This window comes from Petaurus breviceps, unplaced genomic scaffold (genome assembly GCF_028583685.1).
Source record: "Petaurus breviceps papuanus isolate PSGF00001 unplaced genomic scaffold, PetGlider_PUasm1.0 90633, whole genome shotgun sequence".
Taxonomy (NCBI): Eukaryota; Metazoa; Chordata; class Mammalia; order Diprotodontia; family Petauridae; genus Petaurus; species Petaurus breviceps.
The window spans coordinates 9,222,267-9,249,709 of record NW_027187293.1 but is presented as its reverse complement, the minus strand read 5'-3'; the positions used below and the strand labels follow the sequence as shown (position 1 = coordinate 9,249,709).

The following is a 27,443-nucleotide window of genomic DNA, read 5'->3' as shown; positions in this document are numbered from 1 at the left end:
AGCTGAAACATCAACAGGGAACGTGTCCCAAGCACAGAAAGTTCTCCTAGATGAGCTCCAAAGGAACTTTGAAAACCAAATGAGAGAGATAGAAGACAAAATGAATAATTCTTTTAAAATCAAAATTGCAGAATTAGAAAAACATTATGATGAAGAAAACAGCTCCTTAAAAAGAAAAGTGTTTGATATGGAAAAGGAGCTCCAAAAACTAACCAAGGAAAATGATTTGCTAAAAACCAGAATCAATCAAATTGAAACAAAGAACTCTATGAGGAACCAAGAATTAGTCAAACAAAACAACAAGAATGAAAAATTAGAAAAAGAGGTAAAATATCTCAATGGAAAAATAACTGACCTGGAAAACAGATCCAGGAGAGATAACCTGAGAATCATAGGCCTACCAGAAAATCATGATGAAAAAATGAGCTTGTACAACATTCTCCAAGAGCTCATTAAGGAAAACTGCCCTGAGATACTAGAACCTGAGGGTAAAATAGAAATCAAGAGAATCCACTGGATACCTGCTGAAAGAGATCCCAAATTGAAAAGTCCCCGAAATGTTGTGGCCAAACTCCAGAACTACCAGGTAAAAGAGAAAATACTTCAAGTGGCCAGAAAGAAACAATTCAAATATTGAGGAACCATAGTGAGGATCGCACAGGATTTGGCAGCCTCTACACTGAAAGATTGGGGCAGTGGAATTCAATTTTCCACAAGGCAAAAGAGCTTGGGTTACAACCAAGGATCACCTACCCAGAGAGACTGAGCATATTCTTCCAGGCAAAGAGATGGTCATTCAATGATATAACAGAGTTCCAGACCTTCCTGATGAAAAAAGCCAGAGCTCAATGGAAACTTCAACCTCTAATTACGAGATGCAAGAGTGACATAGAAAGGTAAACAAGGAAGACACACACACACACACAAACCCTGTTATTTAATAAGAGCAAACTGTTTATAGACAAGTAGAGGGTATGAGTATAAATTACACAAAATGATGATTAAAAATATCTTATTAAGGGCTACAAAGGGACTGCAATGGAAGACGAGGAATGAATGAAGTGGAAAAGAGTAAATTATGCCACACAAAGAGGCATAAACACAATATAGCAGGGGAAAAGAAGGGAGGGAGATGAGTATTATATGAGCTTTTCCCTCATTGGTTCTGGTGCAAGGAGGGAATAACAACCAGTTAAGCATATGACTCTATGGAGAAGAGACGCAAAATGTATCATATTAGAGGGAAAGAGGGGAGGGAGAGGAGCTTCGCTTTGTTCCTGTCACTCTTGGTGTGAAGAAGAAATAACATACTTCATTAAGTATAAAAATATCCTACAGGCAGTAGGAGGGGGAAATGGCTATGAAAGGGGGGGGTGGTTAGTAGGGAGGGAAGAAGTAAGGGGGAAGGGGAGGAAAATGGAGCGGGGCTGATAAGGGAATACTGAGGGAGGCAGTGGTCAAAAGGAAAACTATTAAGGAGGGGAAGGGAGAAGGGGAGAAAAAATATAAGCATTAACGGGGGAGGGAATAGGATGAAGGGAAAGAAACAGATAATCATAACTGTGAATGTGAATGGAATGAATTCTCCCACAAAACAGAGGCGGATAGTAGAATGGATTAAAAATCATAATCCTACGATATGCTGTTTACAAGAAACACATCTGAAACAGAGGGATACACACAGGGTAAAGGTAAAAGGCTAGAGTAAAATATATCATGCCTTAGCTAAAGTAAAAAAAGCAGGGGTAGCAATCCTTATCTCAGATAAAGCAAAAGCAAAAATTCATCTAATTAAAAGAGATAAGGAAGGGAACTATATCCTGCTAAAAGGCACCATCGAGAATGAAACAATATCATTACTTAACATATGGATACCAAGTGGTATAGCATCCAAATTCCTAGAGGAGAAGGTAAGGGAATTAGAGGAAGAAATAGATAGCAAAACTATAGTAGTGGGAGACCTTAATCTCCCCCTCTCTGAACCTGATAAACCCAACCTCAAAATAAACAAGAAAGAAGTTAAAGAGGCGAATAGAATTTTATAGAGGGTAGGTATGATAGATCGCTGGAGAAAAATGAATGGGGATAAAAAGGAATATACCTTCTTTTCAGTGGAACATGGCACATACACAAAAATTGACCATGTACGAGGACATAAAAACCTCACAATTCAGTGCAAAAAGGCAGAAATAATAAATGCATCATTCTCAGACCATGATGCAATGAAAATCATATGCAATAAAGGGCCATGGAAAGACAGACTAAAAACTAATTGGAAACTAAACAGTTTAATCCTAAAGAATGACTGGGTCAAAAAAGAAATTATAGAAACAATCAGCAACTTCATTGAAGAGAATGACAACAATGAGACAACATACCAAAACTTGTGGGATGCAGCAAAGGCAGTTCTCTGGGGAAGTTTTATATCCCTGAGTGCATACATGAATAAGTTAGAGAAAAGAGAGGTCAATGAATTGGTCATGCAATTGAAAAAGCTAGAAAAAAAACCTGAAAATCCCCAATTAAATACTAAATTAGAAATACTGAAAACCAAAGGAGAAATTAATAAAATTGAAATTAAGAAAACTATTGAATTAATTAATAAACCTAAGAGCTGGTTTTATGAAAAAAAAAACAATAAAATTGATAGACTCTTAGTAAAAATGATAAAAAAAGAAAGAATAAAACCAAATTATGAGTATCAAAAATGAAAAGGGTGAACCTACCACCAATGAAGAAGAAATTAAAACAATAATTAGGAATTATTTTGCCCAGTTGTATGCACATAAATTTGACAACCTTAGTGAAATGGATGAATATTTACAAAAATATAGGTTGCACAAATTAACTGAAGAGGAAGTAAATTACTTAAACAACCCCATCTCAGAAAAAGAAATTGAACAAGTCATCAGTGAACTCCCTAGGAAAAAATCTCCAGGGCCAGATGGATTTACTAGTGAATTCTATCAAACATTTAAAGAATAATTGATTGCAATACTCTACAAACTATTTGGGAAAATTAGTGAAGAAGGAGTCCTACCAAATTCTTTGTATGACACAAATATGGTACTGATACCTAAATCAGGAAGAGATAAAACAGAGAAAGAAAATTATAGACTAATTTCCCTCATGAATATAGATGCAAAAAATTTTAAATAAAATATTAGCAAAAAGACCACAGAAACTTATCACAAGAATAATACCCTTTGATGAGGTAGGATTTTTTCCAGGAATGCAAGGATGGATTAATATTGGGAAAACCATCAGTATAATTGATCATATCAACAATAAATCTAGAAAAAACCACATGATTATCTCAATAGATGCAGAAAAGGCTTTTGACAAAATACAACATCCATTCCAATTAAAAACACTAGAAAGAATAGGAATAAATAGAGCCTTTCTTAAAATAATAGGTAGCATCTATTTAAAGGCATTAGCAAGTATTATATGTAATGGGGAGAAATTAGAAACATTTCCAATAAGATCAGGGGTGAAACAAGGATGTCCACTATCACCCCTCTTATTCAATCTGGTACTAGAAATGTTAGCAGTAGCAATTAGAGAAGAAAAAGAAATCAAAGGAATAAATTAGGCAAAGAAGAGACCAAGCTATCACTCTTTGCAAATGATATGATGATATACATAGAGAATCCTAGAGAATCAAGTAAAAAGCTACTTGAGACAATAAATAAATTTGGCAAAGTTGCAGGATATAAAATAAACCCACATAAATCCTTGGCATTCCTATATATTTCTAATGAAATTCAACAGCAAGAGATAGAAAGAGAAAACCCACTTAAAGTTACTGTAGACATTATAAAATATTTGGGCATCTACCTGCCAAAACAAACTCAAGACCTATATGAACACAACTACAAATCATTTTTCACACAAATAAAGTCAGATCTAACTAATTGGAAAGACATCAATTGCTCATGGCTGGGTCGAGCTAATATAATAAAAATGACAATTTTATGTAAATTAAATTATATATTTAATGCCATACCAATTAGTTTACCAAAAAACTACCTTATAGAGCTAGAAAAAATAGTAACAAAATTCATTTGGAAGAACAAAAATTCCAGAATATCAAGGGAATTAATGAAAATAAATGCTAGGGATGGTGGACTAGCTATACCAGATTTTAATCTTTACTATAAAGCAGCAGTACTCAAAACTACTTGGTACTGGCTGAGGAATAGACTAGTGGATCAATGGAATAGATTGGGTACAAGAGACTCAGCAGTCAATGACTATAGTAATCTACTGTTTGATAAACCCAAAGACCCCAGTTTTGGCAATAAGAACTCACTATTTGACAAAAACTGCTGAGAAAACTGGAATAGTATGACAGAAACTGGGCATAGACCATAGACCATCTAACACCATATACCAAAATCAAGTCTAAATGGGTGCATGATCTAGGTATAAAGGCTGATACTCTAAGCAATCTGGGAAAGCAAGGAATAGTTTACCTGTCAGATTTGTGGAGAGGGGAAGACTTTATGACCCAACAAGAATTAGAGGGCATTATAAAATGCAAAATGGATAATTTTGATTACATTAAATTGAAAAGCTTCTTTACAAACAAAGGCAATGTAACCAGGATTGGGAGGGAAGTGGAAAATTGGGAAAGAATTTTTACAACCTATGTCACTGATAAAGGACTCATTTCTAAAATATACAGAGAATTGAGTCAAATCTATAAGAATACAAATCATTCCCCAATTAACAAATGGTCAAAGGATATGAACAGGCAGTTTACAGAGGAAGAAATTAAAGATATTTATAAGCATATTAAAAAATGCTCTAAAACACTATTGATTAGAGAAATGCAAATCAAAACAACTCTGAGGTACCACATCTCACCAGTCAGATTGTCTAAGATGACAAATGCTGGGGAGGATGTGGACAAATTGGAACACTAATGCATTGCTGGTGGAGTTGTGAACTGATCCAACCATTCTGGAAAGCAATCTGGAATGATGCCCAAAGGGCTATAAATAATTTTATACCCTCTGTCCCAGCAATACCACTTCTAGGGTTGTATCACAAAGAGATCATAGAAGTGGGAAAAAGACCCATATGTACAAAAATATTTATAGCAGCTCTTTTCATGTTAGCAAAGAATTGAAAATTAAGGGGGTGCCCATCAATTGGGGAATGGCTGAACAATTTGTGGTATATTCCTGTTATGGAATACTATTGTGCAATAAGAAATGAGGAGCAGATGGACTTCATATTTACCTGGAGAGGCTTATATGAACTGATGCTGAGTGAGGAGAGTGGAACCAGGAGGCAATTGTACACAATTACACACACAACATATGTGTGACGACCAACTTTGATAAACTGGACTCTTCTCAGCAATTCAGAGTCATAAGTCAAACCCAAAAGACTCATGATGGATAGAGATGTTTATATACAGAGAAAGAACTGAGATTGAACCCAGATTGAAGTAAACTACCTGCCCTTTTCTGTTTTCTTGTTTGGTTGTTTCCTCTTTCCCATTCTTCATTCCACCTGTTACAATCCTTTTTTATAACCTGACTAATACCTAATGTGAAAGTATTTGCAGATACTATACTTGATTGTATGCTGCCGTGGGGCAGGGGGGAAGGGAGAAAAAATTTGAAACTCAAGGAATTGTGGTAATGAATTTTGTAAACTAAAAGTAAACAAATTAATAAAGACCAAAAAAAAAAAAGAATTAATGATGTCATTGTGACTGGTCTGTGTGAATGGCAAATAGACCAGAATGGGTTCAGGAGCAATAATTGTGAATATAGTCTTGTATTTTGTCTCACACCAGGACCCTGACAGGAAGTTGTAGTCATCCTTCTGGGGAACCACCTTGACTTTCCAGGATGGTATTCAGGTAGGGAGGAGTGAGTCAATCCCAGCTCAGGAAGCTCAAGAGCCTGGAGAGAACTGAGGGGCAGGGAGGAAAGGTGTCATAACATCTTTTTTTGTCCTGCTACAGTGTCTCTTCATTATACGTTGGTATACAATTGTCCATTATATATGTCGTATTTATTTTCATCTCCACATCTTTGCTCTTGATGGTCCTCACCAGCTTCTTCTCTCCTCTGCCTCTATAAACCCCACTGATTCTTCAAGGCCTACCTTAAATTATGTGATAATATTTATGTTACCTCACAGACCGAGTCAAAGTACCTCATCATACAAATCAGAATGAGGAAACTGAGATCTTGAGAAGTCGGCTGCCCAAGGTCTCACAGGTTATACCAACTATCCAAGCTAGGATTATAAATTCAGATCCTCTGGACCCAAATTCAGCATTGTTCTTCACATCAGTGGTGTCAGTCTCAAATAGAAATGGATCCTGTGGGTACACATTACTTTGTTATTGTTATTGTTTCAGTTGTATCCAACTCTTTGTGACCCCATTTGGATTTTCTTGGTAAAGATACTGGAGTAGTTTGCCATTTCCTTCTCCAGCTCATTTTACAAATGAGGAAACTGAGGTAAACAGGGTTAAGTGACTTGCCCAGGGTCACATAGCTAATGAGAGTCTGAGGCCAGATTTGAGCTTAGGGAGATGAGTCTTCCTGACTTCAGGTCCAGTGCTCTCTCCACTGTGAAACCTAGCTGCCTACATCTTGACTTAGAAAAGCACAAATTAACTTTATCTATATTGTATTGTGTTTTTATTTATTTTTGTTAAACATTTCCCAATCACATATTAATCTAGTTTTGGGTACTCCAGAACTTTGCTGGCCCCAAATTTGACACCTCTGCTTTATACTATGTCACAGAACTTTATGACAATCCTAGTTTACTTTCCTAAACTCCTAGTATGATAGGGATAAGAAGCAGACTAAAGATTTCATTGGTATAGGGGACTCCTTGATGACGCACCTCCTTTTCCCAATACAAATTAGCAACATTTCTTTAAATTACAGTCTTAGAGAATTGAATAAAGCACTAAGAGGTTAAATAGCTTGCTCAAGGTAACAGCCAGTATGAGACAGAGGCAAGACTTGAACTATGGTTTCAAGGCTGCCTCTCTATCATTAATACCACTCCATGTGGCCCTTAAGCAACTTCTAATTGATTCTTGTATATACATATCTCCTTACCTGGCTTATAAACTCCCTGAGAGCAGAGAGCATGTTAGACTTTAGTCGTTTCATTCTTTATATGTGTTGTCCACTGTAACTAGCACATAGTAGGCATTTATATGTGTGACCACCAGTCCCTAGCACATAATAGACCTTTATATGTGTTATCCCCAGTCCTTAGCACATAGTAGACATTTATATGTATTATTCCTACTACCTAGCACACGTTAGGCATTTATATGTGCTATCCCCAGTCTCTAGCACACAGTAGATTTTTTTTTTTTTTGCTTTTTGGTGGGTAATTGGGGTTAAGTGACTTGCCCAAAGTCACATGGCTAGTTTTTGTGTTAAGTGTCTGAGGCCAGATTTGCACTCAGGTCCTCCTGACTCTGGGGCCAGTGCTCTATTCACTGTGCCACCTAGCTGCCCCCACATAGTAGACATTTATATGTATTATCCCCAGTACCTAGCACACATTAGGCATTTATACGTGCTATCCCCAGTACCTAGCACATAGGAGACATTTAATAAATACTGATTGATTCTATCTTTCCACAATGCTATTTAAAAAAGTTCTGGGCACATAGTAGATGCTCAATAAATATATACAGATTCATTGATTTCATCTCCCTGTGCTTAGAATCCATTCTCTTTTCACCTCTGTCTCACAGAATCCCCAATATCCTTCAAAGCTGAGCCTAAGTGTCCTATCCTTAATCCCTTCCAGTTTCTAGTGCCCTTCACCAATAATGGTGACAAGTAATATTTACGTAGCACTTACTATGTGCTAAGTACTGTACTAAGTGTTTTACAGTTTATTACATTTATTATCTCATTTGATCCTCACAATGACCCTGGGAGGTAAGTGCTATTATTACCTCTATTTTTAGATGAAGAAACTGAGGCAAGCAGGCCTTAAGTGACTTGCCCAAGGTCACACAGTTAGTAAGTGTCTGATGTTGCATTTGAACTCAGGTCTTCCTGACTCCGGGCCTGGTGCTCTATCCCACTGTGCCACCTAGCTGGCCCAAATTATTTTGTATATATTTTAACTTAATTTTCCATGTACATTTTGTGCTTTCCCCTATACCCAAATGTAAAGCTCCTTGAGGTTTTTGTCTTTGTTACCCCAGTTCCTAGGATAGTGCCTAGCACATAATTCATCAATAGATATTACATACCTACTATAAATCAAGCTCGTTGCTAGATATTAGAGATAAAAATATAAATGTGAGGCAGTCAGGTGGCACAGTGTATAGAATGCCAGACCTGGAGCCAGGAAGACCTGAGTTCAAATGTGGCCTCAGACACTTACTAGCTGTGTGACCCTGGGCAAGTCACTAAACCCTATTTGTCTCAGTTTCTTCATCTGTATAACGAGCAAGAGAAGGAAATGGCAAACCACTCCAGTATCTTTGCCAAGAAAACCTCAAATGCGGTCACAAAGAGTCTAACACGACTGAAACACAACAACAAAATACTTCTTAAGAGTTTGCATTCTACTAGCATGCAGAAGGCTTTTAATAACTGTTGCTGAACAAAAGAACAAATTGATTAGACCTGTTCTCTCATTTGTCTTAAGAGCAATTTCATAGATAAAGTGGAAGAACAGTTATCCCCCTATGACAGGAGTGGAAACCTACCCATCTGGTGAGGGTAAGAGAAACAGAAGAGGAAGTCATAAATGAGATATAGATAAATAAACTAATGTGCATGTCAAACATGAGCTGATGGTTATGAGAGATAAACTCTGATGAAAGTCAGACACAAAATGAAAAACTTTTAGCTTGAGAAAGTCCTTGCTGGCCTTCCCAGAGAAGTTTGGGGGATTGTCTTATCACTGTTTAATGCTTTCAAATCTGGCAGTGTTTTACTTCAGTAAAAACAAACTCTCTGAAATCCCATCAGATTAGGTTTCACTACCCTTTATACTGTACCAGATGGATAAAATTAGTGGTTTCGTGAAACGGCAATAAGTTACTTTTAAAACATATCCATTTTTGAAGAGAGTGACATTTAAATAAAATACAGGCAGCCAGACAAAGTCTCTTTCAGAAATGCATAAATCCAAGACTAGGGGGCAGCTTTTGTTTAATTGATTAAATATTTCTCAATCAAAACTTGCAATTTTTGCAAACAGAGGCTTCTCTTATTCTGGGAAATTCAATTAATAGGAAAAAAAAGTCAAACTTGTTCAGAAGTTTTCAATGGTCTGATTTTTTGTTCTGTTTTTCCCTCTGCAAATACATCTGTGATTTTACAGTATAAGTCAGAGAAATATCTGCAGATAATCAATCTATAACCAACTTCACTTGGCACAATTATCTCACTAGAACTAGAAGCCTTGGGACAACTAGGTGGAACAATAAATAGAGCACTGGCCCTGGTGTCAGGCGGATGTGAGTTCAAATCAGCCTCAGATACTTAACACTTACTAACTGTGAGACCTTGGGTAAGTCACTTAACCTCAATTGCTCTGCCTTCCACCCTCAAAAAAAAAGAACTAGAAGCCTTGAAATTTAAGAATGACTTGAAGGAACAAACTATGCCCATTGATGTTGTGCATTTTTTTTTATCTGTAAGGCAAATAAAATAGAGATTATAGGATGAAAATATTCATTTAAAAATAATGTTATAATATTTTTGTATCAATTGACATGCTTAGTCCTTCTAGTTGTACTCTAATAATGTGATCAGAGACTCAGGGAGCTGCTTGAGGTGTATTGCTACTAAGTGACTTAACAGGGGTCACACATGAATAAATGTGAGAGGCAGGTTTGAAAACCCAGGAAAATGAAACTTCTTGACTTCAGTTTCAGCATTCTAACCTAGACTAGACTATGCCACCTCTATGCACCATATATTAATTGGTTCTTCATGGCAGTAAATAAATTCATAAATGAGCACTGTACAGATTTTCTATGATTTCTATAATTCTTAATCAATCTAATAGAATTCAACAATTGAAGGATTATGTGGCTATTAATGTCACTTTGAGTAGGTAGGATAGAAATGTAGTATATAAAGCACATTCTCCAGTCTAATCTATGCAGTCTCTCCTGTTTCCTTTGTTAACAGTTTTTACCTTTCTTCTAGTTATAACATTAGTATGGCTATGACTGCAGTGGATCATTGAGCATATCAATTCTGTGTGTGACCTTGGACAAGCCACTTAAATGCTATGCATCTCAGGCAACTTCCTAGATCTTACCTTCTAAATTATAGCTAGATTTGAATTTGCATTTGTGGAAGATGATTCCATGGAGAGCACAAGTTCCTATGCTGATGAAATCATAGATTCTTTATTTCCCTAGAATTATGTTCGTTGTCATTACATTCACAGGATCATATATTTATAGCCAGAAGGAACATCAAAGATGATCTCTTGTCTAACTCTTTCATTTTATAGATAAGGCTTAGTTGTTAAGTGATTTGCCCACAATCACTCAGAGATGGTTACCAGAAATTCTGGGGCCATTCCTGATTATTGAATGAATTTTTTGTGACTCATTAAAAGAATATAGTTTGATTTTGGGCCACAGATTCTATTTCTATTAAATAAGGAAGTGATACCATTACATTAAAATTGATGTTTTAATATTGATGTTATCCATAGCAATAAGTTAATTATATGTAGAAAATGTTATGTTCCTTATTCCCCTACAAAGGCTTTTGGCTTTATTTTAAAATCAAGAAACTTTGATAAAATAGTAATTTAGTCAATATTCAATAAACACCAAAACACATAACTACATTGTAATCAACAAGGATCTATGCTAGGATCTACATCAGGCCATGTAGAAGTTGATGCAGAGACTGTGTCCTTAGGGATGAGCTTGCCCAACAGGATTCCTGTAATAATCCCCACAGATTCCACCAGGGAAAGTCTGTAGAGGTTATGCAGTTTTCTGAAAAATTACAAACTAAAGATTTCACTGTGAATATGATATTATAAATATCGCTGGGACTTGTTAAGATTCCATAACTAGAATCTGATAGAAGAAAGCTATACATTAATCAAAAGTAATAGATTAAAGGGGTAGTGAAGCAGCATTGCATTGTAAGTACAAGAAAATATACTTATGTGAGGAAATCCACAATCTAGAATGGGGCAACATGGTAAATAATTTTTGAGTCAGGCACAATATTGGGAGAAACAGAAATGATGTTATGGTGAGATTGTACTACAGATCACTTGGACAGAAGGGAGAAATGGATGATCAGTTCAGAAAACCAATGATAAACCTAGAATAGAAATGTGGTATAGTAGTGATAAGGGACTTTAACTCAATATTAATTGGTGTTTTTTTCTGCTAAAATTCTTAGTTTGTCTTAATAATAATTGCATTATTCAAAAGGAGATAAGAAAGGATTATGAATCTGACAATGATTAAGAGGGAGCAACTGGTTATTAAGTCAGAAATTATGGGAACTTAGGGAAGTAATAATTATATCATTTTAGAGATCTAGATATGGTGGGAAAAGCAAGCATAGTTGTTGTTTTTTTTTAAAGCAATCGGGGTTAAGTAACTTGCTCAAGGTTACATGGCCAGTTATTTCTGGGTGTGGTGCTAAGTATCTGAACCCAGATTTGATCCCCAGGTCATCCTAACACTGGAGCCGGTGCTCTTACTTGCTGAGCCACCTGGCTGCCCCTGAAAGCACAGTTTTATGAGCACTGTAGTTTTAGGGAAGATTTCAAAAACTTCAGAGAGGGGACAGGTAGGATCCCATAACCTTAAAATATTGCTAAAAAAAGAAAAGTCAGTCCAAATAGAATCAGTTATTTTTTTGAGAACAAAATTATAAGGATACAAAAATAATAGATTCAGATGAGGGGGTGGTATGGTTGGACTATCTAAAATGATTGATATAGTTGTATAAGGAACTCATCAGCCAACTTGGATTTTTTAAGTGACACATATAGAAGAAAGATGGAGGCAGAGACAGATCACTTAGAATGAAATGAAAGGGTGATATAGTCCTGTAAGAATGATGTCAGGAATGCCAATAATCAGAATGAATTGTGTAATATATCCCAAAGACAACAAAAAAGACTTTTTTTTAAAGCTAAGTTGGGGACAAGAAGAAAATCAAAGGAGAGACAGAGCTCCTACTTATGGTGTTTGGGCTAATGATAAACAAATAATGAGGAAAAGACAGAACTATTCAATGTTGGATTTATTTCTGTTTTCTCCAATGAAGAATGGTCTTTGGGAAGGATTCAATAAGGATGGTACGCAGGTCTTGAAACCAAAGATAGGTCAGGAGATTTCAAGTTGCCAGGCCTGGATAAACCATATCCCAGGCCATTGGGATATATATATATAAGTATTGCAACAACATAAAGGTGTGATCGCTAAGCTGACCATTATTGGTAGAAAGAAGAGGCGCTGTAGTGCGGAAGTGTGACAAATATCTCAATTTTCAAAAAAGATAAGACCACTATATTTGTCTTCTGTTCCTGACAGAATTTTAAAACATACTATTGAATGAATGGTCTGTGAGCTCTTAGAAAGTTAAATGATCATTTAGAGTCAGCATGGGTTCATATAGAACAGTTTATAGCAGAATAATTGCACTTCTTTTCTTGACTGGTTATCTAGGCTAATTGATCAGGGAAATGCCATATATTTAGGGAAACCAGCAATGGGACAGTGGCTTTTTAAAAGTTCTCCATATGTATGCAGGAATGTAGTACATACTTCTACTTTGTCCTTTTATGGAGATAATCTGTTGCATAATTCCAATTGAGTTCATCTCTCCTTGTACACAACGTCTTCTTCATTACAATAGCTTGGGAAGTAGCAAAGAGGAGTTTTCCCATTAAGATTCAGTGAGCACTGAAGTTGGGACTAAAGGCCATTAAGGGGACAACCTCCCACACTGGGGCTTACAATTATGGTAGAGTATATTAAATCAGGGAGGGATCAGCGCAATTTTTAGGGAAATTGTTGACCCATAATTTTGTGGTTTAGAAGAAGTCTATGAATTCAAGCTGAGACTTCCCATTCAGAAAAAATGAAATCCCAAATGGCAACATGCAAGGCTGAAGAACATTGCCAATGACAAAAACGTGGTAAAAAAGATACCATTAAAGGAGATACCCGACCAGCAAAGGAAGTGAGCTGGTCATGCATGGAGAGTGAGGCTTAATAGATGGACAGCCTAAATGTTATATAGTATACATATCAGGGAAAAAGAACTACAGGAACGACCTCAGGAAGTTGGCTGAAATTGGGAGACAGAAATAAGAGTGGGATGGGATAAAAAAGTATAGATAAATTGTAATTTGTGCCACAAGAGGGAATATACATATTGTTATGATCACAGATCCATAGGAGTATTCAAAGAAGAATATTCAAGGGTACTTTCTAGTAGAAAATCATTAGAACAATATATTAAATGCCCTTCTGGAGATGGCTTTGTGGAGGCAGCCAGAATCACTAGTCTTGGATTCTAGAAACTGGGGTTTGAATGAGGTGAGTAAACTATATGAGTGAGTAAACTATGATCCCTTCTATCATTGAACCACAGATAATTTCATCTAAGGCACAATCCTCATACTGGTGGTGGAGTTCACCCTAGATTACTCTAATCAAGCCTGACTAGTGTCAAGATAAATACTACTGAATCCCCTCAATCAACCCACCCAGTCATGCTGTCATGGTGATTAGGTTAATCTGTTTAGATTTGTTCTTTATAAACTCATGTGGTCTATTAGCTTGTCTCCTAAGCATCTACACATAGGTTTTGCAATGACTCTTTCTCTCCCCACCCCATACATCAACCAAGTTTGAACATTGGTAATTTTCGGGTCTCTAAGTTTTGAGGTTAGGTTAAGAACAGCTACTCATAATACTCAGTGTAAGTGGCAGCAAGCACAGGAAGGGTTCTTTGTTCAATCCTCAAGTTATTCATAAGATGACCAAGGGTTTTATACACTAGTGCTGCCCTCATGGTATAGCCCCCCAAAAAGAAGAATAAATTTCTCTATGGAATGGAAAAGCATTTATTAGGCACTTCTTATGTGCCAGACACTGTACTTAGCACTGGACAGAGATGATAGAATTAAGTAAGGGAGTCCCTGCCCTCAAAGAGTTTACAATCCAACAGAAGACAACACAGATTAAAAAAAAATGGTGGTCACAGAGTTATGTTCTGGTAGTGTTGATTTGTTTGCTGTTCTCAGATCTAGATCAGGAAAGAGGAGAAAGGGGAGGCACAGCAGCATAGCATGAAGACAGCTGGGGAGTAGTTTGCTCAATTCTGGGTCCAGGCTCTACATATGGTGATTATTTAGCAATCAGAAGGCAGAAGGACCTGGAAGGGGAGCTTGGAGGTCTAGGCCAGAGGTGGAAACTAGAGTTCAGGAGCATCACAGCATGAAGATGGTCAGGAAGTAGCCATTTATATAAACAATTTTTTCTTATCGTTGACCGTCATCAGTATTTTTATAAGAATCCATGTATTTACATCACATACTTCTAGTGTCAACTAAACTGGTTCTCCTCCTTGTGTAGAGAATCCACATGGGTTTTCTGCATCACTGATATCTGTCCTTTTTGGGGGGGGGGGTGGAAGAAAGATTCCTGTTCTGACAACAGAAATTTTTCTCTACCCATCCATTCACCAGGAATGTTCATGATTAACCCTACCACAGTTTCCCATGGCCTGTCCCTCCCCCTGCAGACCAAACACCCCACCCCCACTCTATGAGGCTCTAGGGAAGCTCTTGGCCATGGGATTCCTCTGAAAGAAATGGATGGGTTTACACCCACTGGGCATCACCAGTGAAACATGGCAAACAAGAAGCAAGACATCAGAGATACAACTTGTCCAGTAGGAAGGGTTAAAAATACCAACGATTTTGGTAAAAGTTTTAACTGGTCATATTTCCCCATTTTCCCACTACAGTTCACATGCCTACATGTCTGGATTTATTTCTGTTTGGTAAACAAAGTCTTCAGGGGGTGCAAGGAGAGAAGTAAAAATCAGACATCTGTTTTGTTTTGAACTGCATAAGTGAAGAGTGCATAAAAGAAATAATGAACTCCGGTCATTCTGAAGAGCTGCTAGATTGTTGTGGCTCAAACTCTGATGAACTTTTACATTATTAAAAAGCTGACTACTTCCAGAGTGCCTAGGCAGCCTTGTAAACCTTTAATGCAATTTAGGAAATGAAAAGTTTGTTTCGGATAAATAATTCTGTGCAAAACCAAAACTTTTCAGATAGCATGAGGAACCTGCATATTCAAACTTAAGTTTTCATTTTAAAAGCATTGGTCATGATAATAAAAATGCAGAATTTGTGAATGCTGATTATCCTAGGTATACAGACACAAGGTTGGTTTTCACCTATGGTTTAGAGAATAATGCCTAACTTAGAATTGAACCTAGTAGTTGCAACAGCAAACACCCTAGCATACCCAGGATGGCCTGCTAGCACAGGTTCTTTGATCTGCTTTTCTAGGAAAGACTGCTCAAAAAGGGTTAACAATCCTACTTTTAATTACATTCACTAGTTCAGCGGAAAGGTCAGCACCCTGAACATCAGAGAAAATACAAGCAGAAAAATTAGCATAAAGACCAACAGATAGGGCTCTGACTGCCTGAATCAAAGCAATATTGCTATACACTTTACATACACCACTGGATCAAGAGAGCCTTTTACATCTGAGCAGTTGGGGGGTGGAGGAGGAGGAAGGGATGCTGAACATATGGCTACTCAGAGTCTCAACCAGGAAACCAAAAGATCCTTCTCATAAGCAAACCCCCAAAGCAAAATACCAACTCAGAGTATATATACACTTCTCAGAGCCAGAAGGTATCACAACCCTGGTGACTCAGTGCCTAATTAGGTTTGTACCAAAAGGTGTGAAAGCCTTCCTACAAGCAAGTCTCCCCTAAGCAAGCTCTTCCTTAGGCAAGTTCCTCCCCCAAAGGGCTCTGTATGATTCAGTTCCTCCCCTGATAGGCACAGAAGATCTTCCTATTTCATTAACATTACAGTAGTATTAATGTATATTTATGTAGTGTTTTAAATTTTACAAAGTGTTTTGCATAAATTATTTAATTTGAGCCTCACAACAACCTTTAAGATAGGTACTACAAGTATAATTTTCCCTTATTTAACAAAAGAGATCAAAATTGAGAGAGGTTAAAGGATTAAGATGCCTACAAATTGATTTCGCAGCTTTTTCCTCACAGGAAAAGTAGCTGAGTTTAAAAGCTTATAATTTCAATCTTCTTAACTTTTGGGTTGAGAATAGCTACTCTTAATACTTGGTAGGTACTTAGGTAAAATAGTAAACATTAGAGGCAGGATTTGAACCCAGGTCCTCTTTATTCCAAATGTAGTACATCAAAGCTGCCTCTCTTTTAGTAGTCTGCGAAGTGTCTGATTGGTACAGATAATACATGTAGCTATGAAAGGAGTGAGGGAGGTGAACAGATGCAGAGAGAGAAACAGTGAGAGACAGAAAGACACAGGAAGACAGAGAAGAAAAGGAAAGGGAGACACAGTGGGAAAGGAGATGGGAGAGATAGAGAGAGAGGGAGGTTTTATTTACTATTAGAGACATAGCAGTCCTTCTCAAAGTGAGATCTAAGAACTCTTAGGAGTTCCCAAGATCTTTTCAGAGGGTCCCTGAGTTCAAAACTATTTTCATAATAATACTAAAATATTATTTGCCTGCTAAAATACTCCTCCATTTACTAACTACATATCTGTGTGGGCCACATTTTCTTCACATACTTTAAACAAAACAACATATAGGAACAGACTAAATGTAGAGGAAGATACAGAATCCAGCTGTTCTATTAAGCCAGATTTTACTTGCAAAAATAAGTCAAACAATGTTACTCTTTCAATAATTTTGTTTTGTTTTGGAAAACATAGCTATTTTTCATTAAAAATGTTATCTATGTAAAAATGTAATTGACTTGTTATTGTTAAATGAATTAAATATTTTAAAAATTTATCAGTTTCTACTATCTAAAAGAAAAACTTTGTTTTTAAGAGTGTAAAGAGGTCTTGAGACCAAAAAGTTTGTAAATCTCTGATGTAAATGATAGAGTAATGAACCTTGAGTTAGGAAGATTTAGCTTCAAATCTGCCCCTGATATTTACTACCTGTGTGACCACTGGTGAGTTGCTGAACCTCAGGTAACTCTCTAAGACTCATCTACTAAGTTAGATATGAGTTATCTAGCAGATAAAGTGGGGGAGCTAAGAGTTACCATTTTTCAGAACCCCCTCGGGTAGGCATTTTATTAAAAATGCTACCACGTGATTAAAGTGACAGAAGGGGGAAATGACAAATGCTGGAGGGGATGTGGAAAAATTAAGACACTAACACACTGTTGGTGGAACTGTGAACTAGTTGATCCAGCCATTTTGGAGAGCAACCTGGAGTTATGCCCAAAGACTTATAAAACTGCAATACCACTTTTAAGGTCTGTTTCCTAAAGTGATCATGGAAAAAGGAAAAGAACCTTTATGTTATGAAATATTTATAGCAAATCTCTTTTTGCTTTTTTGTTTGGAGGGTAGGGCAATTGGGGTTAAGTGACTTGCCCAGGTCACATGGCTAGTTATTTTGTGTTAAGTGTCTGAAGTCATATTTGAACTCAGATCCTCCTGACTCCAGGGCTGGTGCTAGCTGCCCTAGCAAATCTCTTTTTGGTGACAAAAAACTGGAAATCGACAAGATGCCCATCAGTTGGGGAATGGCTAAACAAGTTGTGGTATATGATTGTGATTGTGTCATAAGAAGTGATAAACTGGCCCATTTTAGAAAAACATGGAAAGACTTGCACAAAATGATGAAGAATGAAGTTAATAGAAACAAAAGAACATTGTATGCGATAACAGCAATATTGTTTGAAGAATAATTGTGAATGACTAAGCTATTCTAAGTATTGTAAATACTGAAGTGGATAGCATCTTTCTTCATAGGTCCTCTGTAGTTGATTTGAGTATTTGCATATATCTATATCTGTGTCAAATGGTGGCCTTCTCTAATGCAAGGGGACAGGAGGGAGGCAGTTCAGAATTTAAAATGTAACATATATAAATATACATATATATTTGTTACATTTTAAGTTTATACACATGTATGTGTGTATATGTAATTAAATCTTTAAAATGCTACCACAACAATAACTATTTTGTTAGCCTGGAAAACATAAGAATGAAGGCAAGAGTTAGCCACCGTGATGATGGCCATACAGGTCAATTTTCCCCTGCAGAGCTAATTCTGTGCATACCCTCATATCTAACAAATCCTTCTCAATGCTGACTGTCTCTACCTCAGATATGTCTATTATCTAACTCAGGGAGGAGATAACTAACTTGGCACTAGAGCTAAGGAAGGATGTTAGAGGTAATTTTTTTTTGTCCCTTAACATATTTTTCCATGGAAGTCTGTCAAAGATAAATTTGGTTTCAATTAACCTAGAATTTCCTTAGCGCCAAAGAAAACAAACCTGAACAAGAAAGAAAGAAAAATATATAATTTAAACCCTCAATTAAGTTTTTCATGCAACAGTTAGTTGTGCTTTATTGACCTTAATAAGAACAAGGACAGAGAAGATTTTTTTTCTTCACAGTTAAGCCATTCAAAGTTGCAAAGATAAATCTGACTGAAAGTAACAACAAAGTGGAATTCAAAATCTTGGCTACTAATCACAGAATTTCCATAGGAAACTTGGAGCACTTAACCCAGTTGATACTTGTACCAGGATATGTAAAGATGTAATGGACAACTCCTGGGGGAGGGAACAAACATTTATTAATTGTTGTCTTCTACCACTACTACAACTACTGCTACTCCTACTGCTACCAGGCATTACGCTAAGTACTTTATAAATATTATTTCATTTAATCCCCAAAACAACATTGTGAAGTAGATGCTATTATTTATTCCAATTTTACAGTTGAAGAAACTGAGGCATAGGTTAATTTATTTACCCAGAGTCACAGAGCTGGTCAGTACCTGAGGTCAAACTTGAACTCAGGTCTTCCTGACTGCAAGCTCAGTGTTCTATCTACTTCACCACCTAGCTAGCCTCTGTGACTTATAATGTGCAAAACTATAAAGTAAACCAATTTTGAGATCCCTAGTCTTCCCTTTCTTTTCTTTTTCCCTTCACTTTCATAAAGCTGTAGCTCTGTTGTTGTTCAGTAATTTCCATCATGTCCGACTTTTCATGACTCCATTTAGGATTTTCTTGGCAAAGACACTGGAGTGGTTTGCAATTTCCTTTTCCAGCTTATTTTACAGATGAAGAAACTGAGACAAACAGGGTTAATTGACTTGCCCAGGGTTACACAGCTAGTAAGTGCCTGAGGTCAAATTTGAACTCAAGAAGATGAGTCTTTCTGACCCTAGCCTGGCACTCTATCTACTGTGCCAGTTAGCTGCTCGAAACCTGTAGCTACCTTCCCCATTTAAAAAAATTCTACCAATATAAGATAAAATGTATATTTTGATTACGTAAAATTAAGGTTTTTGTACAAATGGAACAAAAGTATTTAAAATGAGAGGGGAAACAGCTAATTGGGGAAATAATTTTTGTAGAAAGTTTCTCTGATGAATATCTCATTTCTAAGGTATATGGAAATGATTCAAATTTATAAGAATAAAATCTATTCCCTTATTGATAAACAATTAAATGATATGAGCAAGAGTTTTCAAAGGAAGAAATTCAAGCAACAATGGTCATGTGAAAAAGTGTTCCAAATTACCAAGAGTTAGAGAAATGTAAATTAAAGCACATTTGCTTCATGTAGCTAAACTTGATGAAAATGACAAATATGGGAGGGAATATGGAGAACCAGGCACCCTAATGTATCATTAATAAAGCTATGAATTGGACCAGACATTTTGAAAATCACTTTGGTAACATGCCCCCCTCCAAATCATTATACTGTGCACATCCTTTGATTTAGTGATACCACTTCTAGACATATACCCCAAAGAATTCAGAGAGAAAAAAAATCATATGTATAAAACTATAGATAGCAGCTCATTTGGGTATAAAATGGGGATTGATTGACCCACAAGTGACATCTGATGTAATGGAATACTATTGTGCTGTACAAAATGAGGATAGAAATAATTTCAAAGAAATCTGAGAAAATTTTTATGAAGGATTACAAATAAGTCAGCAGAGCTGGGAGAACAATTTATAGAAAAACAACATTATAAAGACAAACAATTTTAAGAACTCTGAACAATGTAATAACCAACCATAATTCTAGAGGAACAATGATGAAACATTCTATCTACCTCCTAATAGACAGATAATGGACTCAAGAAGAATGACTCATACATTTTAAGACATGGTTAATGAGGTCTATTACATATGTGTGTATATACATATATGTATATATATGCATACAGATATATGTATATACACTATGAAGATTTTGCTTTTGTTTCAGTTGGTGGGGGTGTGGGAGGGAGAGAAAAATAAATGTATGCTCATAGAAAAAAATTAAATTTTAAAATTAAGCAATAGAAAAAAGCTCTGAAAAACTCATTCACCTTAAGTCATAACTAACTTATAAAGCTTCAAATGTGGCATGTGCCAGGGATATTTTGTATTTTGATAAAATATAAAGTCTATTTTTAATGAAATACATCTCTAATTGTAGAATTCCCTAAATTAGTCAACTAATGTCAAATTCTGCCTTTATATAAAGTCAACTCCAGTGTTATATGGATGCAATGCAAATTCATAGGCAAAAGTAGAGAAAAGGGATATTAACATGTTAAAACTATTCTGGTATCCAAAACACAGTCAGTGGTACTCGACTCAGTTCAAGATTTCCCCTCCCTTCGAAGCTAATAAGAATCCCTTAGCTCCAGTTTCCGTGATATCCTCAGAACTTTCTTGCCACCACCACTACTTAGGAATCAACACTTCTACACCTCTAATTTAAAGAAAACAACTTAAACTGCAGTGTCTAGTACAGCGTGCAACCACAGTAGGTATTCCATAAATATTGATTGATAATGATGATGATGATTGATGATGATTAATGATAACGATTTCACCTCTTTTTGGGGGGTAGGTCATGAATCCCATGTTCTATATTTCTGGGGCAAAAATTCAGCCTGACCCCCCCCCACACACACACTCCATTCCCTTTAGTGAATGTCCAGCATCACAATAGTAACAGTTAAATTTTTATTTCAACTCCAAATCTTACCTCCTGGAACACACTGGAACCCATCACCCTGATATCCAGGCTTACACTGGCAAACAAAGGAGCCCGGAGAGTTGTAACAGAAAGCATCTGGATGGCAACGATTTTGCTGGCACTCATCTATATCTGCAAAGTACAAGAACACAGATAAATCTGATTTCTCTTCATCATTCAGTTGGGCAGTCAGGTGGTGCATTGGATAAAGCAGTGAGTCAGGAAAACCTGAGTTCAAATCCAACCTAAGACACTTACTTAGTTGTGTTATCCTGGGTAAGCCACTCAACCTCTGTTTGTCTCAGTTTCCTCATCTGTAAAATGGGGATAATAATAGCACCTACCTCCCAGAATGCTGTAACGGTCAAATGAGGCAATATTTGTAAAGTGCTTAGTATTGTGCCTGGCACATATTCATTAACAAATGCTTGTTCTTTTTTTTTTTCTTCCCTCCCTCCCCCCTACCCCAACCCACTGCCTTACCAATGAAGCCTGTGTGAAATCATTCATTACAGTGAAGGGGAAATAGTTCTTGAGCAGGTTCTAAAACTTACTACCTTAATTTTAGACATACAACATCTCTCTGATCTCCTAACAGGACTACATTTCAAGTATAAACAAAGATGACTTTCTTTAAGGAAGTTGCTAAACCCAACTTACAAAAAGGATGAATGGGAAATGGAAAGACCACCTTTTTTTTGTCTCAAAGATTTTTCACTTTATAAAAGGAATCCTTTAATTATTACACTCCCACAGTGAATCTAAATGCTTATTTACTAATCAATAGCTGCTTAACAAAGAGGCTCAAGGCATAAGAAATTTCAACTGTTTGAGACCACTTATAATTGGAGACCAATTTAGAAATGAAGATAAAGTATCTCTGAAATGATTTCCTAAATCCATTAATTCACTGTGCTTATTTGTTAGAATTATTATTGATTTTTTTTATTTTTATGCCTTAGTCATTTCCTAGTATGCCTCCCTTGAATTTAAACCTTTTGTGTAACAAAGCAAAACAGATAAACAGAATCTGTGGCAAAAAAAATTCAGATCTGAATGCATCATGGAATCAATTTTAAGCAATCAATTTCCTGGACAAGTGTATTTGATGTATATCAAGAGACTTGGAGCTCTATGCTCATATATCATATTTTACTGAAGGTAACCTTTAAAGGAATCCTTAAAGGTTTTAGGATAGGGCAAAATATAGAAGCATAGAACTTAAAGGGACCTTGAGTCTGGGTGTCATCCTTGAAAATCCTAGCTTCCATTCATTTAATTTTCAATTTTATCTTGTGCTTCTACTTTAAAAACAACAGCTATAAAAAAGACAACACAATTGCTATGTATCTACTCATTTAGGTGGCATTCAAGATCCAAATACTAATTCGCATGAGGATAGATAGATTCTCAACTGTTATACTCAAGGAAGGCAAATAAATAGAACACATACATTTCTCATCCTATATAGTTAAAATAATAACTGCTTTTGACCTTATGAAAGGTTGTCAGGGTAGGTAGAGAACTCACTGTCACCACAGAACTTTCTCACAATAACATGGGCTAAAATACATTGCTTTGCATTGGCTTTTATGCCCCAATTCAAGAAAGAAAAAGAAGCTTCATGTACCTTGGCAGGCATGCCCATCTCCTAAGAAGCCAGGCAAACAGGAACAGTGGTAAGATGAGCCTCCAGTGTACACACATTGTGCCCGCTGGGGGATGTCACAGTTGTGGAGGCCAGTTGCACAGTGATTGATAGGGCGATCATCAATAATAGCTACAAGACAGATTTACAGAAGGTTCTAAGTAAAATTTCCATTTAAATAATAAAGAACTCCATTTCCAATGGTTACTCATTTGCTAAAGATGGTCAATTCAATAGTTTAAGAAGAATCTACAATGATATATTCTAGCCCATAGACAGCAGATGGGGTCTCTGCTGTAAAGGTTCATTCAAAAGTCACCAAAGGAAATTATGCAGGGTGCTCACATGGAGAAAGAAATATAATAATAATAGTAATGGCATTTATATTATTGAGGTTAGCAAGATACTTTACACATATGATCTCATTTTATCTTCATAACCAACTCAGGAGGTGACGCTATTATTATCCCTTTTACGGATGAGGAAGCTGAGGTAGACAAGAGGTTGAATGTCTTTCCTAGAATCGCAGAGCTAGTAAGTGTTTGAGACCAAGTTTGAACTTGGGTCTTCTTGAGTCCAGGCCTAATGTTCTATCTACTGTGCCATTTAACTGCCCATGCTTCCATTGCTGAAGCCCAGGGAAGATGGAGCAAGAAGGAGGAAGTTCAGAAGAAGCAGTGGACTTAAATCAGAACCAGAAGAGTTAAGGGAGAGAGCTTTCTGGATCTGGAGTAAGAGGGCTTGGGCTCAAATTGGGCTCAAAATCCAATCAATTCTGCTACTTACTACTTGTAAGATTTGGATAATTCATCCAAGTTTCCAGGCCTCACTTCCTCATTTGTAAAAGTTAGACAGCCTCTAGAGTCCCTTTCACCTCTAAATCTATTATCCAGTGATAAGGAGGTATTAAATTATAGGCTATCTTTTGGCTTTGACTTAAAAATAGGAACATGGTTTAAAGATGAAAACAAAGGGAACCTCAGCTCAGATTTCTGGGATGTCTTGCAGCTCCAGGCATGATGTTGGCTTCTGTGGTCCCCATTACTATTCCATAAAACATAGGACTGGGGTAAGATGCAGAATAAAGAAAATGATATGAAAAGTTTAGGATAACTATTGTGCTGTAGGAAGTGATGAAAGCGATCATTTTAGAGAAACTTGGGAAGACTTGTATGAACTGATACAACATGAAGTAAGTAGAAGCAGGAGAATGATTTATACAATATTATAAAGAAAATTTTGAAAGACTTAGAAACTCTGATGAATACAATGAGCAATCACAATTCCAGAAGACTCATGATGAAACATGCTGTCCACCTCCAGAAAGAGAGGTGATGAACTCAGAGTGCAAATGGATGGATTTTTTAAAAATACGGCTAATGGGGAAATTTGTTTTGCCTAACTATACATGTTTATATATTTTTTTTCTTCTTGTTTTCTCAATGTATGTGTGTGGAAGTGATAGGGGATCTAGGAGAGAGAATACAGACCTGAAAAGAAAAAAGAAAAAGAAAACTTTAGGACTAGTCCCAAAACTTTTTCTGTGACTCCTAAAGCAGGACTCTTAATCCTTCTCTTCAATGAACAGGGCCAAGCCACTTGAAGCAAGATAAACAAAGATTAGATATACTTCCCTTTCTTTGGGAGCATTATAGGACTTACACAAATGGACACTTAGATCAAACTCCTTTGCCAAACAAGGGAATTACCAAAGAATTTGGGAACCAAAAGCCAATCTATAATGTTCAGCAGCTTCAGCCTTCAAAGCAGGAATGTGACCTATTTCCATGGGATCTAGAAGAATACAATTATTGTAGCCACAATGGGCCTGCTTTTCTTCTGGCCCCCAAATTTACAGGCTTTAAAATTCCTATGGATGGTCAGGAATTTGGTTCAGGTTCCTCCTCTAAAATAAACCTATCACTAATCAGCTTTGCCAATGTAGTGAGTCTACAAAGGAAAAAGGGTTATGAGTCCTAGTTGAAAAGGGTCGTTGTGTGTGCTTTGTTCTCGAAGGGGACCATGGCCTTAGGAAGGTGATGCCATGACTTGCAAGTGCTGGATTTAAGTGAGGGAGGGCTGTGCAAAGTCACCAGCTTCACTTTCTCTTCCAGTTCCATCTGGGTTCAGTTAAAAGATATAGATCAGGATGATTAGAGATATTAGGGATATTAGAGATATTAGGCCCCAGAAGAATTGAAAAGGTACAGGGAGGAGAAAGGAATGAGCATCTGTAAAATGCCTACAATTTTGCAGGCACTGTGCTAAGTGTTTAACAAATATTACCTCATTTGATCCATGCAACAAACCTGTCAGATAGGTACTCTATTCTCTATTTTACGTTGAAAAAAATGGAAGCAAACACAGATTAAGTGATTTGGCCAGGGGCACACAGCTAGTAAGTGTTTGAGGAGGGATCTGAACTCAATTCTTCCTGACTTCAGGTCCAGCACTCTCTACCACACCACCTAGCTAATAGTACTCTAGCCAAAAGGACTTTATCTAGTCAGTCTTAGAGGAACGGCTCTGGCCTTTCCTTATGTTCTCCTCCTTCCTCATCCTTTGATCACTAATTTCATCCTTTGCTTGCACAGCAAGATAAAGAGAAGAACTGGGGAGGGAGAGTGCTCATGTAAAATAAGCACATATATTTAGGGATGTAGGACCGGAGGTGTGATTTCATTGGCACAGGGAGCTCCTTGTGGAGAAACTACCTGTACCAATGCAAGTCAGCATCTTCTCTGCAACTGAGAGGGGAAGTGATTTGCTTAGGGTTATGCAATCAGTTTTTGTCAAAATTGACCCATGAACCCAGTTCTTCCTGATGCCGAAGCTAGCTCTCTATTCTGTCATCTGGCCTCTCATACACAGACATAGGCAGTGACTAACTATTGTGTGGCCAACTCTAAGAGGGTAGAAAACAGAAATTTTTACAGTCAAGGAAGCGTCCAGTGAGATAGTCATTGGATGATGATCATGCATGGAATGGAGACAAATATGGTTGCTTCTCTACAATCTAAAGTACATAGGTCAGACAAATATGGTAAAGCCGGCATGTGGCAGAGGCAGGGCTTGAAAAATATCTTCATGGAATACCAAAGTTTGCAAACTAGAAGAAACCCTTGTGGCCATCTAGCCCAACCCATTATTGAAAGAAATCCCTACTATAACATGCCCAGAGAGTAACAAGCCCATTTAGCTTCTGGTGAAGACCTCCAAAGAGAAGGAAGTTATCACCTCTCTGGGCAGCCCATTATACTTTTGGATAGAGTTAATTTGTAGATAGATTTTCTGACATCAAGCCTAAATTAATCAAGCCTCTCTGTAACCTCTGCTCATTGCCCTTGGTTCTCTTCTTTGGCCAAATAGAACAAATGTAAGACTTCTTCCGCATGACAGACCATCAAATACTTGAAAAGAACTGTCCTTCCCTCTTCTTTTCTCCAGACTAAATATTCTTAGTTCCATCAACTGATTTTCATACATATGGTCTCACGACTGTTCCCTTCCTCCTACAGACACTTTACAGCTTCTCAACATCCTTCTTAAACTGTTGTGACCAAAGCTCAACACAATACTCATACTTTTGAAGGTTTGACTTTTCTATTTCTTTTTTTTTTGGAGGGCAATTGGGGTTAAGTGACTTGCCCAAGGTCACACAACTAGTTTTTGTGTTAAGTGTCTGAGGCCAGATTTGAACTCAGGTCTTCCTGACTCCAGGACCGGTGCTGTATTCACTGCGCCACTGACTTTTCTCATTCTTTGTGTTTCTATGAGAAGCCTTGAAAAAGGAATATACTCTAACTTGAGGATATCTAAGCCATATTCTATTAACCTGTAACCCTCCATGATGGCAGGGACTATGTCTTAAATATACCAGAATCTAACACAGTTCTCTGAACACAATGAACATTCTAAAAAATAGTTGTTGAATGAATGAACATCTTATTTCTCCCTGATACTCCACCATTTCTTCCTCTTTTCTCTCTTTCCCCTCAGGTTAGGGGCATGGGAAATATGTAGAAGAAAAAAAATTGAAAAATAAAAGGAAGGGATCTGAGAGAGAAGATGGGAGGGGAGTACTAAAAAAAGCAAAGGCCTAGAAAGGGGGTGAAAAGGTAGAAAAGAGGAAGGAGCCAAAATAGGAGAGTAAGAAAGAGAAGAAGGGATTATGAAGAATGGAAATCACTGAAGAGGGAGGGGGAAGTAAATAAAAAATAAACCTACTATTTAAAATGTGAAAATAAAATTAATTAGGAGTATATGTACCATATGCCCTAATAAGTTAAAATGTTGAAAGTAAAATCACATATAAGTTTTGGGGGGAGGGGAGGGAGTAGGCAATTTATTTGGATAGAAAGAATGGTCACTTTAAACATGAATCTTTACTTACTGAAACTTTTTGGGGGTCAAAGAGTGAGAGGATGTGGGTGCTGATGTCGCAAGAGAATAGGGTGGGGAATACCAGAGATAAACTTTCGCCTACTCCATCCCC

General features: G+C 36.9%; 1 protein-coding gene across 1 annotated transcript in view; it reads right to left on the bottom strand.

Annotated features, from left to right (window-relative positions):
* Positions 1 to 27,443, bottom strand: part of NID1 (nidogen 1) — a 115,437-nt gene that overhangs the window by 28,359 nt on the left and 59,635 nt on the right. Inside the window, exons 11-12 of the mRNA XM_069064502.1 lie at positions 22,931 to 23,080; positions 21,310 to 21,432 (exon numbers count right to left, since the gene is read on the bottom strand). Coding sequence (XP_068920603.1) covers positions 21,310 to 21,432; positions 22,931 to 23,080 — 273 coding nt within the window. The remainder of the gene's footprint in view (positions 1 to 21,309; positions 21,433 to 22,930; positions 23,081 to 27,443) is intronic.